This window comes from Anolis sagrei, chromosome X (assembly GCF_037176765.1).
Source record: "Anolis sagrei isolate rAnoSag1 chromosome X, rAnoSag1.mat, whole genome shotgun sequence".
NCBI lineage: Eukaryota > Metazoa > Chordata > Lepidosauria > Squamata > Dactyloidae > Anolis > Anolis sagrei.
Genome location: NC_090034.1, coordinates 23,685,951 through 23,704,290, shown reverse-complemented (window position 1 = coordinate 23,704,290; position 18,340 = coordinate 23,685,951). Strand labels below are relative to the sequence as shown.

The 18,340-nt window shown below is 43.8% G+C and overlaps 1 protein-coding gene across 17 annotated transcripts in view; it reads right to left on the bottom strand.

Moving 5' to 3' along the window:
- The window catches only part of MAPK8IP3 (mitogen-activated protein kinase 8 interacting protein 3), a 50,428-nt gene extending 32,437 nt beyond the window's left edge, over nucleotides 1-17,991 (bottom strand). For 8 of the 17 annotated variants that reach the window (XM_067460615.1, XM_067460617.1, XM_067460618.1 and 5 more), the window contains exons 1-8: nucleotides 17,524-17,991; nucleotides 12,376-12,496; nucleotides 8,998-9,068; nucleotides 8,598-8,692; nucleotides 6,687-6,710; nucleotides 6,043-6,184; nucleotides 1,600-1,843; nucleotides 596-695 (exon numbers count right to left, since the gene is read on the bottom strand). In XM_067460615.1, coding sequence (XP_067316716.1) covers nucleotides 596-695; nucleotides 1,600-1,843; nucleotides 6,043-6,184; nucleotides 6,687-6,710; nucleotides 8,598-8,692; nucleotides 8,998-9,068; nucleotides 12,376-12,496; nucleotides 17,524-17,865 — 1,139 coding nt within the window. In that variant the 5' untranslated portion in view covers nucleotides 17,866-17,991. Of the gene's footprint in view, nucleotides 1-595; nucleotides 696-1,599; nucleotides 1,844-6,042; nucleotides 6,185-6,686; nucleotides 6,711-8,597; nucleotides 8,693-8,997; nucleotides 9,069-12,375; nucleotides 12,497-17,523 lie in introns of those variants that run through there. The other 9 variants (XM_067460625.1, XM_067460626.1, XM_067460629.1 and 6 more) reach the window with 4 other exon arrangements.
- Nucleotides 17,992-18,340: the final 349 nt, after the last annotated feature.

Here is an 18,340-nt window from a genome sequence, read left to right as displayed (position 1 = left end):
TTGGAGAAATGCAACAGTAATGTTTTTATCTAGAATCATAGAATCAAAGTTGGAAGAGACCTCATGGGCCATCCAGTCCAACCCCCTGCCAAGAAGCAGGAATATTGCATTCAAATCACCCCTGACAGATGGCCATCCAGCCTCTGTTTAAAAGCTTCCAAAGAAGGAGCCTCCACCAATAGCAATATGTCTGTGTTAAAACTGGAAGATTTTCATTGTTTTCTTCAAAATCCCAGCCTAACAACAACAGAGCCTTATATGTGTTCCAAGCAAACCATTTTCATGTTAGAGGAATGTGAAGAAGAGAAATCTGAACATGGAGGAGGATGACCACAGGGAAGCAACCAAACATGTAGATCTGACCTACAGCATTTAGTACAGACCAAGAAGGAAATATGCAGACAGTCGGGAGCATAAGAACTTACAGGCAGAAGAGGGGAAAAGCTAATCACTGCTTTTTTTCTACTGATTTTCTGCTTCATACCATGATTTTGTAGACCATCTTTGACTTAGCAATGGATATCGTAATAGTCAGGCCCGGCAAAATCCAGGGAAGCTTATCTAACGAAAATGTCTCCAACAAAACCTCTCTGACCTGTTTCCTGTGCGCTCCAGTCTGGGATCCTGGCATGTCTCCAACTCTGGAGTAGAGTCAATATCTTGGAAATCTGATCCTTCATCACTGCTTCCCATGCCTGTAGGATGCAACGAAAAAAAGGGAGGGGATACATCTGTGATACTGGAATGTTCCTGCTGTTATGGTTCAGTGATCTAGGATACTGGGAACAATGGGGTGTACACCATTAGCCTATGGAAAGGAATGTGGAGACATGGATCTATGGCTTGTTTCGTACACAGCCAAAACATTGCTTATTGTTGAAAAAGAGTATAATTTCTCACCTTACATGTTTTGGCTTCTAGAATAAGTGGAAATTGCTGTGATGGGTTTAGTTAACTATCATACAGCAAAACAGTATGGAGAAGCAACCAAATAGCATACCATACCACTTTGTTGGCTCTGTGCCCTAACATCCTAGAACCATAAAGGGGTTGTGGTTTCTTTGAACTAGAAAGAAAAGTAGTGCACTTCTTCTTTTGACTTGCATCTACCAATATAGAACTCAATTTTACAGAGGAGGGAAATGAGACCAATGAGAAAGCATGAAAATGTGAATATGTCAGTGGATCAAAAAGCATCAGGTGTAGAATTCTCTTCTTTTCTCATTTTCATTTTATTAGTCTGGAGCCCTAGTTTATCTTTTATGTTCTGCTTTTAGGGAAAGGTAAGTGATTTTCCAAAAAATAAAGAATTATGCCTTTTCAGTCAAGAGTATTCCACAAATTCTTGTGGAATACTCTCTATTCCCCCCCCCCCCCCCCCCGCTTTCCTCTGCTGCTACTCTTGACTTGTAGCGTGTTTGTGGTCTGCCTCAATATCACGTGACTTACAGTCCCTATTCAAAATGGGATAGGACAGCAGCAGAGGTGGCAGCAAACAACACACGAATAATCAAATCTGTGAATGTGGTACCCACCAAAGTGGGGGGCCTATTGCATTTTGAAACAGGTTCATGTAAATGGGCTACATGTCAGGCATACCTATGCTCACATTTCTTGTCTCCTGGACCACCTGGACCTCCATATTTCGACTGTTCCGTTTTTCCCGGGACCGCTTGTTGTTCTTTGATGTGACGTAGTCATTCATGGGCTGAAGACTCTCATTTAGGGGAGTGACCGCAGCAGAAGGAACAGATGAGGTGGGTGTATTGGATTTTGTTCCAGTGGTGCTTGGTGTTGCAGCTGCAGAAGACTGCCCCGATTCAGACATTTCATCAGGCGGGCACTAGTGTACAGTATTGTTTGGAGGGGTGTAGGACGGAGAAGATAGGAAGAAAGGAGGAAAAGGCATCCAAAGGTATTAGTCATTTTTTTTCACTTAGTGGCTGCTTTGTAGCATTGTGATATATGAAAACTATGCATACTGGAATGACAACAACAAAATGAACAACGGAGGGCAGTTTTGCATTGTTCAACAGTAAGGAGTACCTTTTTGCTGTTCATGGCTACATTCCCTCGAGGGAAATCTGTTAGAATCTAGAAGCTAATGTAATTAAAATGGATGAGATGAAGTATGATAGAGTTTTTTCTCCATCCTTTTTTGGACTACAACTCAAGTAACTGCCTTAATATGAGGAGATAAACAGAACATGTGGCCATCCAAATATTGTTGAAGTATGCCCCATCATTCCTGATCACTGACCATACAGCTAAAGCTGACCAATGCAAGCTGCAGTTCAACAGCCTCTTGGAAAGGAGAGGCTCCTAATCATATCCTACATTCACCTGGCAATCTGTTGAAAGATGCCCACGGCCAAATTCAGCTGAGAGTGCAAATTGCCCACCAACAGATGCCAACTTGAATATAAGAGAGAATGTAACTCATGTGACCATGGATTTTGTTGGCAGTTCATTCTGGACAATGGAAGAGACCACTTTCCTCCCACTGCTAAAACATTCACTTCACTCAACAGTTTTCTAGTAAATCTAATTACTAACTTGGTGGGAAGGAACTGATGCTCTTCCAAATGTTTTGGATTTCAACTTTCACCATTCTGAATGACCATCAGTGAAAAATTACTGAAATTAAAGTTCATCTCACTTGGAATTTCATAGGTTCCCCATGTCTAGAATAAGCTTCTGATGAAGTGGATCAATGTCGACAAAATTTCTCAGCCTCAAAGGTTCTACGGGATTCTTTTATACCTTTCTGCATTGAAATAAATTAACACAGCTATGCCTTTCAGTATTAAAGTTTTCTGAGGAAAATGAAAGAAAAGCATCATGGGAGATTTGGGCTAAGCAGATTTTCCACTTCTCTCAGCTACCCTTCTCTGAAATGAAAGGTCTTCCTCAAAAGACCAGATAGAGAACTGCTACCCGGGAAGGCAGCTTGAGTAGGTTATGAAGAACACCTGTTATGATTGTGTAAGGTTTAAAGAAAACACAGTAAGTGTTTACAGATACTTTGTTGTCCAATTGCCCTTTCTCAAAGCATCCCAGAAAGAAACACCTTCTCTTTGTAGTATTCTTATACTTTCCCCACCAGTTTACCACTTTGTTCTTACAATAAGCACAAAATCATGAAGAAAGGAAAGAAAGAAGAACTGTAGAACTTGGTAGTGGTAAGATACAGTTGTCTGGAGGCACTATCAGTTAGAAGGGGCTGAACACTCCTACTCACTGAGGCATACTGGCCCCTGCTTGGCCTGAAGTGGCACCTCAGTTATATCTGGACACTAGTCAAGGGTCTTATGACTTGTAAGACATTTTAATAACATCATCCCTGCCAGTCACACCCCATAGCATCCTTTCCCAGTTAGATTACAACATTACTCCATGGGTCCTGCCTAAGGAGAGGGAAAATAGGACTTTATCATTGGAACATTTCTGAGGGATGGCCCAAGGCAGGACAATTCTAAGATTCAAGATACACATGCTCCTTTCCACCTTGTTCTACAAAAGGGAATAGGGTAAATCACAATTTATTCTAGTTGGCTTGTATAAAAGAGTAGAAAAGGAACACAATGGCAGGGTGGAATCTTAAAGAGAAAACGCAGATCTTGGCAGATGGTGGCATGAAGAAGACAGCAAAACAGATGGGCCCCTGAGCGGTTTTTTCCCAGTCCATTGCCATTTCATTGCATCAGCTTAGCAACTCTTATCACATGGAACAAACATGGCCATGCTGATTGAGGATTATGTAGTCCAACACATTTGGGGTGCCACGTTTCGGTGGCTGCCTTATTGCAGTAAAACAGTTTGAGCTGTCCCTATCCCACAACAATTGCTATGAAATCCCATTGGGTATCCATACTATGATTTCTCTTAATGAGATTAAAGGTGGGTTTCCACCTATCCAGCTACAACAATACTAAATACTGACGATGCTTCAACTACATGATCAGCTTCAAGTAGTTTCTGATAGGACTGTGGGTGTGCGCCTGTAAGGCTACTGCAGGCACAGGCTAGTCCTGGAAAAAGGGGGACTCTCTTTTCTTGAGCTACGTGTGGCACCTATATCCACACCCAATCATCATTATTTTCTGTCCAGCCAATTAAAAGTTATTTCTTTGAAGAATTCCCAGAATCTCCCAAACAAATGAGAATTCTCCATATTATACTTCAAAAAATAACTTTTGAAGGATCCATTATTGAGTACATAATTCTCTGACTGCAATGTCTGCTAGAATTTTGCAGGGCACAAACACACATAAGCAGCAGAATGATGATGAAGACTATGTAAATATAGCTACTGAACTCTTTGCAGCCATATATTTCTTAAAGGCAACATGCCCAGATTTGAAGGAAAACAGAATTTGAAGTCATGTATATGTGTCTAAATAAGTATGCCATGTGTAGCGTATACAAGGCTAGATCCACAATAAGTTCAAATAATTTGCCCTTTTGGAAAAAAGGTACAGGATCTTGAGAGTGATGTATCTATAGTTTATTATTGGTAGAATGAAGCATTCTGGAAAGAATGGAGCAAAGTCTCCTAAAAGGGGATGCTAGTAAGGAAGGGGGCAATTGCCAAGCACAGGAAGCAGATACTTTGAACAACATGGCCCATATTGGATGTTTGGAGCTACACAATCAATTTGGAGCTACACAATCAACCATCACCATTAATCAGTGATGATGAGGCAAAGGAACAGAAACAAGAGAGCCTCATGCTTCTTGCAAGACATGGCTTGAACCTCACAACAGTTGATAAGAATTCATTTGCTAGGAGTCTCACAAACCTGATCAGAAGATACTTGGGGAAGGGAGATGATGTTCCAGAGGGCAGGGAGATACAAGTATAATGGACAATAGCTTAATGACACAGGGGATACTGGGCCAATGGTGCAAGAAGCCAATAGTAGGAAGAAAGGAAAAAATATCAGCCAGAGATAACCACACGTCTTAAATGCCTTGACACTAAGAAACTTGACAAACCTGAAATCTTAAGAGAAGAAATATATGATTTCATAGCCATTGCTGAAATATCTTGGAACAAATCTCATGATTGGAATGGAAGTTTGTGATTTATTAAGATCCCCAGGTCCTTTCCTTTCGAGGCACGTGTCATTCATTGGTGCAGTTCATTTCTTGACAGCACACATTTGTCAACAGAAGAGACCATTTCATAAATGGGTGGGGCTTCTTTCATTAGTGGCTTTGAAACAGAAGTTGACTGAACACACATTAGAGATGAGGTGCAGGAGAGCTACAGCAGCAGGGAGGCAGGACAGATTATGTTTGAAGTCCCTTCCAACTCTGTTATTCTTTGCCACTATATCTAGTCTGTGTTTTGTGATTTTATGCCTCAACATCATGATCTCCCTTATCTTTGACTCTGTTTGCTAGTATTAAGTGTGCAAAATTTACTGTGAAAATCTTCTGCACTGGACCAGGAAAAGAAAGGATACCCCTTTCAAAGCACTACAGGCCCTTTAGGTGTTGTTTCACAGTAATTCTCTTTGGCTCTAGCCACAGCTTGGAAATAATCTATTGGAAATGAGTTACTTATAGTTAGCTTCTTCCCAATTAATTGGAATGAATTATTTTATATTCTAATTACTTGCTTCTTCAAACCTCTCTTCTTTTGTGGGCTCAGGAAATGGTGGAAGAGGAAAATATCAAGTGATATTGGGCTGTGTTCCCCACAGGTTCTGTAGCATTTGAGTGGCTGATTGAATTAAATGAACTAAAATTATTTCATTATGAACTGTTCAATAGTTCATTTCAGTAATGTTATTATTGAAAACTGCAACTATAAGAGTAACACACTACTAATAACACTTGTAACAGAGACCAAGTCACTTTTTAAAGAAACATTCCCAGTTCCGACCCTAGTTACACTCTTAGTGAGTGACACTCCAAGAATGTGTGTCCAGCTATAGCTGCCCACCCTTAGAAGGGAATATATCTTGGCTGCAAAGGGTTATAGAGACACATGTAGGGATAAAGCCCTCATTTCCATGATGGTGTTAAAGGAACCTTGTAGCTGGAGTTGGACTGCAGCTGGCCGAGGTCACTGAAGTGCCAGTGGTCCACTGCGGGGATGATCTTGCCCCCACCCTGCCCACGTACCATATCATCTGTAAGGGGGATGTTCAGAGAGTTAGGACGCCTCTTCACACTAGAGCAAGAAAGCAGAGAAGGAGGGAGAGAGCAAGGGTAGGAAATAGTCAGAGAAAGAAGCAAATCCTCAAAATGGAGAATGCATCAAAACAACCCGTCATTTTGAATACAATGAAAGCTATTCAGGGGCATCTGAACATTCCCATATCAATGTAAACTTAAGGCCTACTGGCTCTCTAGCCTTCCAAGGGCAGGAGTTGCTGAGAAAGCCAATTCCTGTGTTTCTATCAAATGTACCAGGAAGATCTTAGAATCTGGGCAGGCACATGTAGGAAGAGATTGATATGGAAGTCACCAGCTGCCCCACTTTGGAGAGCAAAATGTTGTCCATCCCTGCTCTTTAGAAATGAAAAAACAGATTGCCCCATTTCCATTCACCAGTTTGACCCAAGTCAATACAGAAAAAGAAAATGCTTCTGATAGTGACAGAGAAAGACAAAGCCAACAACAGCACCTCCAGCTGCCTCCCAGCCCGCTATACACAGCTGTCCCCAAATTACCTTTTCCTCCATGACTGGCGGTGACTGACGTGACAAACAGAAAACACCCAACACAAGAGAGGTCACGCACAAGAAGCAAGACAAGAGAACAACAATCATTAGAGTGCAACAATCATGCAAAGACACTTACACAAGTAGTCCTGTGCTCACAACCAAATGCTCACTTGAGCAGAGATGGAGATGTTGACATGCAGACTCATAAGCATGCAATGGGTCCAGAAGACAATAATACTTAAAATAACATCATGTTGCTATCTCCTGATCAAAGATAGTGCCTGTTTCTTCAAAGGTACATTGATAGAGGACACTTTGCAAGGATCAGAAGTGCTCAGGAAGCACATTTAGCTATATACAGGTGTATTCCCTCCAGTGCTGCCTCCCTATCTTCTGTCTCATAGGCAGGAGGGGATAAGCAATGCTGTCCTCAGCAGAGGATTCCCCCATATTTCAGGGGACATATACACTATGGAATTAATGCAGTCTGGCACCACTTTAAATGCCATAATTCAATGCTATGGAGTCCTGGGATTGTATACCAGCAGTACTTGGATAGCTGGGTGGGGATTATGGAAGAGAATAATAGAAACCAAGAGGACATAGCTATCAGACTGCTTCTGCCAGTCTCCTACATATGAAGAAAAGAGTTTAATATAGCCTCCAAGTTATGCTGTTCCTGATAATCGATAAAACTGCCCAGAAATGCTGATGCTGACAAGATACTATATCAGTGGTTCCCAACCTTTGGGCCTCCAGGTGTTTTGGACTTCAACTCCCAGAAAACCCAGCCAGATTACCAGCTGTTAGGAACTGTGGGAGCTGAAGTCCAAAACACCTGGAAGCCCAAAGGTTTGGAACCACTGTACTATACTGATACAGATACTTCTATTAAAATTGTAATAGATGCCAATTAACATATGTATAGCTTTGTAGAAGTAAATTTTCCAACCTTATCATCTTAAGCATGACCATTTAGTATCACCTGAAGAACAAAGGAAAGGGCAGGCCCACTGCATGGAAAACATGGCCAATGCTAACAGAGGGCAGGAAAAAACTATAGAACTACTCAACACCTTCTTTCCCTCAGTGTTCTCCCAAAAGTAAAATAGTGTTCAACCTGAGGGAAATGGAGCAGATACAGTAGGGAAAATGCAGCCCAGAGTAGGTAAAGAGGCAGCACAGGAATATCTAGCTAAACTAAATGAATTCAACTTTCCAGAAACAGATGGATGGCATCCAGGATTTTAAAAGAGCTAGCAGAAGTACTTTCAGACCCACTGTCAATTTTCTTTGAGAATTCATGGAGAACAGGAGAAAGTCCAGCAGACTGGAGAAGAAAAAAATGTTGTTCCATTTAAAAAAACAAAACAAAAAAACACCAGGACTCACCCTGATGTGAATACTAAGGAAGATTCTACTCTACAGTATGAGGCAGCTAAAAAAGCCAATGCAATTTTAAGCTGATTCAACAGGAGCGTCTAAATTGATGGAAGTAATAATATCTCTCTATTCTGCTTTGACCAGACCTCACTTAGAATACTGTGCCCAATTCAAGAATGATACTGACAAACTGAAATGTTTCAGGAGAAGGGCTACCAAAACGGTAAATGGTCTGAAAGCCATTAATAAGGAGTGGTTTAGGGAGCTGGGTATATTATAACTATGGAGAAGAGAGAGATAAGAATAATATTTACATATTTGAAAAGGATGTCATCTGGGGATTTTTAAGTAGAGGATGGATAACCACATGTTGGGAATTCTTTCATTTGTTTATTTCTGCAAAGCAGGGGTTGGACTGGATAGCCTTTTTCTACAGCTCCCAGAATCTCCATGGTTCTTAATGTGCAACTTTGCTCAACCTATTTGGAAATCACTCACAAGCTCTTTCTGGGGAAAATCAGGGTACAGCCCTACCTCCTCCCAGGTAGGCCACTGTCATTTTGACTGTTTCCAGCAGCAACTTGCTGCAGTTTGGACCGCTCAATGTGTTCCACGTAGGTCTGGATCATCTGCAAAAGAAAGAGAGAAATGCAATGGTCAGCTCAGATCCTCCTTGTACCACAGAATTTAAAACAATCCATTGCTTAGTGTTCTGGTCACCCAATTTTCTTAAAGCAATTTATTTCCATTGAGAACACAAAGCTGTGAATGATGCAGTTCCTTTTTAGGACCTGAAGTATTATGGATGCTGTTGGACTCCAATGCACATCAGCCTCAACCAGCACATCTGGTATTTAGGGATTATATGAGTTATTGTACAACACATCTGGAGTGAAAATAGCTGCCTGCACCTAGGAAAGATAAAATTAAATACCTCTGTGTGTCGCTGGTGAAGAGCATTATACTCTTTCTTCATTTCAGATTCACGTTCCTCCAACCGGGAAACTGTTCATTGAGGAAAAAGGGAAGAAGAGGGGGAATTAGAGAAGGAGAATCTGATCTATAAATCCCAGAAGAAAAACAACAGTAACAGCAGCAACAAGTGATCATCCAAAAGACTTGAGAGAACATGAGATTAATCAGTCTGATTAACTACTATCCCCTAGTACTCCCCTCGTACTCACGAACAATAGCAAAAGAGTGGAACAGTTCCATTTTGCTTTTAGAAATCATTGCTTATTATATGCAGAAAGGTCCAATCTCTAACATTTCCAGTTAGGCTCAGCAAAGACCACTGGCAAAAGTTAGAACATTTGACATTTATTTCAGGATGGACTGACAATGGTCTTCAGAATTTCAGATAGAAGCTTTTCCAAGTCCTGTTTAGAGAGTCTGTCGTTCTGAAGCTTTGTTTCCGAAAGGTCTCAAATCTAACTGATCAGATTTTACAGAAATTGAAAAAATTGCTAAAGCTATGCATTATTTTGCTATAAAATGCAATTTTCCAAACCCTGTACTGAAGTGATCTGATACATTTTGATAGTTTTGGTCTGTATAGAATATTCTACTCCTAGCCAACAATGTGCTGCCACCTATAACTCATTTTTCAATTTTTTCAATTGGTTTAAAAAAACAAAACAAATAAACTCCACAACTGGAACTCGGAATCCTCTGTATGTGAAGTGAACTTACACAATCAAAATGTAACTTTCACTATTGAGAACAGAACTTGGAATTAATAAGGTCTATATGATACACTTTCCAGTACTTAACTTCTTTTTTGAGTTACTACTTGTATGATGATGCAAGTCAAACTTTAAAAGTAATGTAATGAAAAGTAGCAAATTTACTTCATTGAATTGTAGAATCATTTAAAAGAAAAGGACAAGGAGGATCACGCAGTCAACCTTCTGCCATTGCAGGAACCTCATTCACTTGTGTTCTGGTCTCTGGAGCAACAAAGCACAGACTTGGCTCCTTTGCTGAATGGCAGCCTAGCTATCACATCACTACCCAGGCAAATACATTTCAATATTTTGCAGAAGCTGTGTTCTTTCAAGGAAGAAGAAAAAAAACACTTCCGGAACAAAAGGCATTGGTACCTAATGAAAATAGCCAGAAACTGAAAATGCATATTGAAAATGAAAGGTATAAGCTCTCAGCAACTATAAACTAAGAGCTGACACAGATGTACATCAGACCAAGGACATTAAAGATCCAAATCTGTCAGTAAGGCCTATTATGTGAATGGCGGCTGGACAAGCAAGATATACTTTACATTAGTGCTGTATCTAATCTATATATATAAAATCCAAAAGGGCGTCGTTAGGGGCCGCAAAACGCGAAAACCCCCAGATGAAAAATCACCAAACTTGGCGTACGCATACTTCAAACTACAAGGTATGCAGAACACTCATCACAACTCAAAAAAACATAACAACAAACTCGCAATTACACAACCAAACGGAGCATGCGCAGAGGAGTCCCGGCGCGAGTCGCCCGGCGCGCACATATGCCCGTACCATGCCCCCTCTGCGCAAGCCACACCCCCTCCCATCGCCACCCCGCCCCTTCCCCCATGCCAAATCGAGCACGGCCTACGCGTGACGCTGAAGTCCCAGCCTGGGAGTGGGAGCTCGCCCGCCTGTGCGCGCTGGGAGCCGGCCTGGTGCACGTGCAGCGCGGGGGGCTGTCCACCTTCCATGGGCCCGGACAGCTGGTGGCCTTCCCGGGGCTGTACCAGCAGAGGCTGCCCAGGAGGCCCCCGCTGCGCGCCTTCATGGCCCACCCGGGAGAGGCTGCGACCCGCCTCTCCTGAGGACAGCCCTTCGGCCTCCGCCACGCCCGGCCCAGACCACCCCCACACACTGGCGTCTGGCTCCAGGGAAGGAAGGACGCCGCCATCGGGGACAATGAGGAAGGAGGGAAGGAAGCAGGTGAGGGAAGGAAGGACGGAAATGAGGGGAAGGGGTGTAAATAGAAAGGAAGGAAGGAAGGAAGGAAAGAAGGAAGGCAGTTATATCAGAGAAGAAAGGTAGGAAATAAACAAAAGGAGGGAAGGGGAAGGGAAGGTGTATGAAAAAAGGAAGGAAGGAGAAGTTGGGAAAGTATATGAGGGAAGAAAGGTAGGAAAGAAAGAAGAAAGAGAGAGTAGGAGCATGGGAAAGAAGGGAGAAAGGAAGGAAGGAAGGAAGGAAGAAGAAAGGAGCGGAAGGGAAGGTGTAGGAACGAAGGAAAGGAAGGAAGAAAGGACAGAAGAAAAGGGAAGGGAGGAAAGAAAGCAAATGAAGAAGAGAAAGGGGGGGAAGGAAAGAAAGAAAGAAAAGGAAGTATGGAACTACAGAGCGAAGGAAGGAAGGAAAGAGAAAGAGAGGGAAGAAAGGAGACAAAGAGGAAGGAAAAGAAAAAGGGAGGAGGAAGGAAAGAGGTACAGAAGGAAGGAGGAGAGAAGGAAAGAAAAAAGGGAAGGGAGGAAAGACGCAGCAAAGGAAAAAGAGAAAGAAGGAGAGAAAGACGCAGGGAAGGAAATAAATAAGGAGAAGGAAGGATGAAAGCAAACAGCTAAGGAAGGAAGTAAACAGGTAGAGAAGGAAGAAAGGAAAGAAGAAAACGGAATGAAGGAAGGAGTGAAAGAAGCAAAGAAAGAGGGAGAGAAGGCTGGCCACAGCAACGCGTGACGGGTAAAGCTAGTAAAATATATTTCCATTGCCCAAGAATGCCAAAAAAGTACAACACTGTGTCAATTTCTAGCTAGAGGAATTAAAAAATAATTTAACCACGGAAATGCTACATGTTTTACTTCCAGTGACTCATCTTTTTTTTCTTGGTAAAATGAGCAAAAGGCATTTCTATTACAAAAGTGTCACAAAGTATCATAACAAAATGTGTCCACTGGTGTAACAAGTCAGACTTTCTACCGGTTTTTTCTTTGACGATTTTGTTGCATTGTTTTTTTTTCTTTGATGAGTTTGTTGAAAGGGCAATGTTCTATTTTATTATGTTACAGTATTAACAACACTGAATAGCGCCACAATGTAACCATTTTTATTTAACAAGCAACATAAAATTCTCTAGCCACGGCATATTATTTCCTCCAGAAGATTTTTCATAATTCATACCAAATCTTTGGTTCACAGGCTGAGAATATAACAATAAATGTATCCTTTAACTAAAGCTTCTCTCTGAAACTGAAATTTATGTTTATGAATAGACATCCTATTCTCTATTAATTACACATCCTTGGCTCTCCATTTTACACACAGGTGAGATCCACTGAACTGAACACAATTTGTACATGACTATGTACACTTACTCTGGTCTGAATAATTCTTGGCCTTCAACTCCAGCTGCCGTGTCTGAAATTCAAGGTGCTCAACCTGTATCTGCAATTCTTTTTTCTCCTGCTCCAGTGCATCTTCAAATTCAATGAACTTCTAACATGGGAAACAATAAGCAAAGAAACTGGGTATAAACATTCAAAAGCCACAGCATTTGACTTGACAGAGTTTGGACAGGGCTTCCTACTGGGTGACCTTGAGCAAGTCACACTTTCTCAACCTCAGAGAAAGGCAAAAGCAAATGCCCCCCAAACAAATCTTGCCAAGAAAAATTCCATGGTAGTTTCACCTAGCAGTCACCATAAGTCGGAAACAACTTGAAGGCACACAACAGGTTCTTGCACCATTTCCTGCGCTCTTTATTATGATGACTGCTTTTGCAAAACCACTCTCCTTTATGATTTAATGAAACCCATACATTTCTGCGTGAGGAAAGTACAGACGGTTATGAACAAGATAGATTCTGTAGGTTTGTTCATAAGTTTAAATTGTAAGTCGGAACAGGTACATTTTAAGTGAAACTCCAGACGGATAGATAGGCAGATAGATAAGATAGATAGATAGCATATGGAAGTGTTAACCTCCCAATGGTGTTTGTTTTGCTATCTGTACCCCTGTTTGGAGGCTTTCATCTCACTTTCTGTCCCTGTCATAATTGGATTTTGAAATTTTTGGCTTGTTATGGAAACAAGGATTAGACATAAAGCTTCAGTGGAGACCCCTTTTCCCCCGATAATATCTCTTCCAGGAGTTAATTTCCTTTCCGAGAGGGAGATTTCTCTCACTTCCTGTTTTCTTATCCTCATTTGGAACTATCAGTCATTTGTAAGTTGGATGCTTGTAACTCAGGGACTGCCTGTAGTAGTTACAAATTTACTCTGTAAGGCACCCTTTAAGACCCACGTAAACAATACAAATTGCATCAAGAACTTAAAGTCCACTTGTTGGTCTGATAAGTTCTGTGATGGAATTTGCAGAATTGCCTCAAGGAACTACAAGACTTGTAGTTGCTTGAGGCAATTCTGCAGACTCCATCACAGCATCACAACATTTTGTTTAATTTCAAACCGCCTTCACTGCTTGCATTAGTTTCTCAGAGAGTTCCACTTACTGGCTTCAGACTGAAGAAGAATAGATTGCCAGCATCATATTAGTGACTTGTGTATATGAATGCAGCTTGTGTAAGTTCCTTTTTCAGATGGGGAGGAGAAGCCTATTGCCCTTGCACTCCCATCCAAAACACTTCTGAACAGACAGAAAGCAAAGCCAGCAAAGCCAGCAAGCAATATCTTGGCAAGATGAGTGATGTATAAATAAATAATGTAGATGTAAAGAGACACTATTATCGCCATCTGTGATACTTACAAGAATTGATACATACAAGCAATATTTCAAAATGGAAAAATCCCATGGTTTTGGCCACTTGCAAAACGACAGTCTTTAAGAACTAGAAGGGGATTATTTTCTCTCACATCATAATCTCTGCAAGGCAAATGTCTACTTTCCTGTGGGAATCTCAGCAGTGGACAACCTTTCCCTGGCCAGGCAAAATACATACCCCTGCTTGACAAAGGGTCCTAATTCAATAGTAAAGGAACCAATTTGCAGGTAGAAGGTCCAGATTCTGCCAATATGGCAACACAGTTTGCATGTTTAGAATTTGGGTGAGCCATGAAACTTGTAAGTTCCACTAAAGATGGTGGGAATTATTTCTGCTCTTAGGGGCATAAACTTGCACCTTTCCCCACAGATGATTTAACAGAGGGATGGGGAACATGTATGGTTGGGCTACAATTCAATTTCTCCCTGTGGCTATGCTTACAGTTCCCATTATCAATGTAGCTATGCTTAGAGATTATGGGAGTAAGACGTTTGAAGGCCTACAGTTCTACAGATACTTAGAAGCCAGACTTACTAACCAGCATTTTATGATCTCTATTCCAACAGAAAGCAAGATTGCAACAATTAAGAATAACAATAATATAAACATGAACAATTATTGTCCAATTTGTTTTTAATTTAGAAAAATAAAGGAATTAGAGAAATATCTAACAGAATTATTTTAAGAGGCTCATCCTGTGCTGCAATACCAAGTAACTGGCACAAAGGACCAGAAATCAATTCAAGGCAAAGAGTAATCCAAGTCCAATGAAAAGAATCAACAACAACCTATAACAACATCCTCAACAAGGAAAAATCTCCTCCACCACTCTCCTGGAGCTGATCAAATAAATACAACATTAATACAAAGATAGGTGGTATACCAGCAGATTAAACCTTCAGTTCATCCTGCCATTGACATATTGTGGTTCCTTATTTCATGTCTACAAATGTGTCCTTTGCACAACATAATGACAGAAACAAAACATGGCAGAGGCTCATTCATCATCTGCTGCTCCACACACCATAGATTGTCCCTTATTTTTCACTGGGCTGGGAAAGGGGAACCCTGAAGGCAGGGGGAGAAAGATGAGATTCCAGAGAAGGAAGGGGGGGGGAGAGAATACTGAGAAATAGAGTATTGGGGAAAATGTGCCTAAACCCAGGTGACCCCATCAGCAAACTGGGTAATGGTCAGCAGATGATGGCACTGGGATTCAAGGGGGTGTGATGGTCCTCCAGAGAACTATAAAGCAGTAAGAGAGGTCTCAAAGTGGACTAAGATCCCACAACAGATCTTCCTTGGTGCACCCAAGGAAGAATGATGGAGAGGCAAAGAGGTCCTGACTGGAAAAAAACATTGTCAATCTATAAATACTCACAGTAAGCAAATAAATTACATTTGTGCTCAGAAATTGTCCATATGCTGTGAATACACCACATTGCTTCGCTTTGCCTTATTTGACCACTAATTAACTGAACAGTGGATTTTACAGGCTTCCTATAATTCAGGCCTGCCCAACTGGTGGCTCTCCAGGTGTTTGGGACTTCAGTTCCCATAATTCTTGACCACTGGACAAGCTGGAAATAGGGGCATCTGGGAGTTGGAGCCCCAAACAATTGGAGGGCTGCAGGTTGGGCAAAAGTGACACTTCAAAAATGTCCCTGTTCTGACTTACATACATTCTGACTTGTTTGTAATGTGGGGACTGTCTGTATACAGAAGTGCAAATGGGGCCCGAGTGGATGGTGATAGTTAGGACCCCCATCCTTCTTAAAACCCAAATGAAGACCTTTCTCTTCTGGCAGCCTCCACCCATCAGCTTCCAAGCGTAAGGTTTTTTTTTTGCATTTTATTGCTGCTAAATGTTGATTTCTGAACCTGTGTTTGGTGTATGTGTTTAAATGCATTATTTATGATGATGATGGTTTGTGTTTCTTTAGAAAACAAATGCAGAAGCAAATGGCTGAGGAGGGAGGGAGGGAGAGAGGGAGGGCTGGCCCTGCAGCGAGCCTTGTAGGCAATTCAGGGAGCAGGCGTTGGACAGAGGAACCTCAAGAAGAGGAGGTGGAAACCTAGGCAGGTGGCCCTTGTGTCCAGCAGAGGAGGGCCCAGGTCTGCCTTTGTGGAGGCAGGTGTCCCAAGGCAAGGGCTGGGCCTTTCTAAAAGGTCCCTCGGAGGAAGGCCCTGCTTCCCCTGAAGGAGAGGCATTGACTGGACTCCCTCATCTTTAAAGGTCCCTCAGAGGTAGGCCCCTGGGTTTCCCTTGAAGGAGAGGCCCTGACTGGACCCCCCCCCCTTTTCCCTAAGAAGTCCCTCAGAGGCAGGCCCATCCTTTTTAAATGGTCCCTCAGAGGTTTCCCCTGAAAGACAGGTCCTGACTGGATTCCATCCTCCATAAACGGTCCCTCAGAGGTAGGCCCCTGGGTTTTCTCTGAAGGGAAGGCCCTGGCTGGACTCCATTAGCCATAAAAGGTCCCTCAGAAGTCCCTCATAGGTAGGCCTATGGTCCATAAAGGGCCACTGACCGGACCTCCTTTTTCCTCAGAGGCATAAAAGATCCCTCAGAGATTTCCCTGAAGGAGAGGCCCCCTTTTCCCTCAGAGGCATGCCTTGACTGGACTCCCTCATCCTTAAAGGTCCCTCAGAGGTAGGCCCTGGCTTCCCCCAAAAGAAAGGCCCTATCTGGACTCCATTATCCATAAAAATGTCCCTCAGAGGTAGGTCCACCCTCATAAAAGGTTCCCCAGAGATTTCCCCTGAAGGAGAGGCCCCCTTTTCCCTCAGAGGCATGCCTTGACTGGACTCCCTCATCCTTAAAGGTCCCTCAGAGGTAAGCCCTGACTTCCCCCAAAAGAAAGGCTCTATCTGGACTCCATTATCCATAAAAATGTCCCTCAGAGGTAGGTCCACCCTCATAAAAGGTTCCCCAGAGATTTCCCTTGAAGGAGAGGCCCCCTTTTCCCTCAGAGGCATGCCTTGACTGGACTCCCTCATCCTTAAAGGTCCCTCAGAGGTAGGCCCTGACTTCCCCCAAAAGAAAGGCTCTATCTGGACTCCATTATCCATAAAAATGTCCCTCAGAGGTAGGTCCACCCTCATAAAAGGTTCCCCAGAGATTTCCCCTGAAGGAGAGGCCCCCTTTTCCCTCAGAGGCATGCCTTGACTGGACTCCCTCATCCTTAAATGTCCCTCAGAGGTAGGCCCTGGCTTCCCCCAAAAGAAAGGCCCTATCTGGACTCCATTATCCATAAAAATGTCCCTCAGAGGTAGGTCCACCCTCATAAAAGGTTTCTTAAAGATTTCCCCTGAAGGAGAGGCCCCCTTTTCCCTCAGAGGCAGGCCTTGACTGGACTCCCTTGTCCTTAAAGGTCCTTCGGAGGTAGGCCTCAGCTTCCTCTGAAGGAGAGGCCCTGTTTGGAGTCCATGATCCATAAAAGGTTCCTCTGAAGTCCCTCAGAGGTAGGCCCACCCTCCATCAAAGGTCCCTCTGATATTTCCCCTGAAGGAGAGGCCCCCTTTTTCCTCAGAGGCAGGCCTTGACTGGACTCCCTCGTCCTTAAAGGTCCTTCAGAGGTAGGCCTGGGCTTCCTTCGAAGGAGAGTCCCTGCCTGGAGTCCATGATACATCAAAGCTCCCTCCCTCGGAGGTAGGCCCTGGCTGGTCTCTTTTCCCTCCGAAGCCCCTTGAGGGTAGGCCCGCCAACCTCCTCCCTCCCTCCCTCCCGGCGAGGCCCACTGACCTCCTCGGCCTGCTTGCGGAGGGCCTTCTCGCGCTCGTACTGGGTGAGGAGCTGCTCGTTGTCCTCGCGCAGCAGCTCCAGCTCCACCTCGTGCTCCTGGTTGTCGGTGAGGACGGAGTCCAGGTTCTCCAGCACGGTCACCACCAGCGGCATCAGCTCCTTGACCACCTCCTCGTCGTAGCAGCGGATGAGGCGCTCGAACTCGCGGTAGATGCTGTTGGCCAGGCCCGAGACGCGCTCCGACATCACCGAGCCCGAGCAGTAGTCGTCGCCCGCGTAGGCGGCGCCCCCCACCCCGCCCACGACGCCCCCCACCCCATCGTCCAGGTGGATCTCCAGCATCGCGGCCTCCGGTGTGAGTGAGGAAGGGAGGGAGGGAGGAAGGTAGAGCGGCGGCGAGGGCGCAACGGGAAGATGCTCCTGCTTCTTCCCCTCACTGATGATGAGACTACTGCTACTGCGGCGGTCCGGCGCACCGCCAATCAGGGAGCCAGCTTTCCTAAGCCCCGCCCCTGAGAGATAATCATTGGCTGCGGCGCCGGAGTGACAGCATTCTTGCCTGTGGCACCTGCCGCTCGCCTGGGATGCCCCGCGAAGAGGATGCCCGCAGAACACGGCCGCGTCGGAATACTGTCATACTCTCTTCCCCCCCCCCCCCGTTTATTCAGCTTCCGGGGACCCTTGATGAGGATCCAGTGGCTGCAGCCCTCCTCTACCGGTGTAGGCCTCCAACTCCCAGAAGTCCTCACCGGCTTCTTCGATGGACAGGCATTCTGGGAGTTGTAGGCCCAAGCTGCTAGAGGAGGGCTGCAGGTTG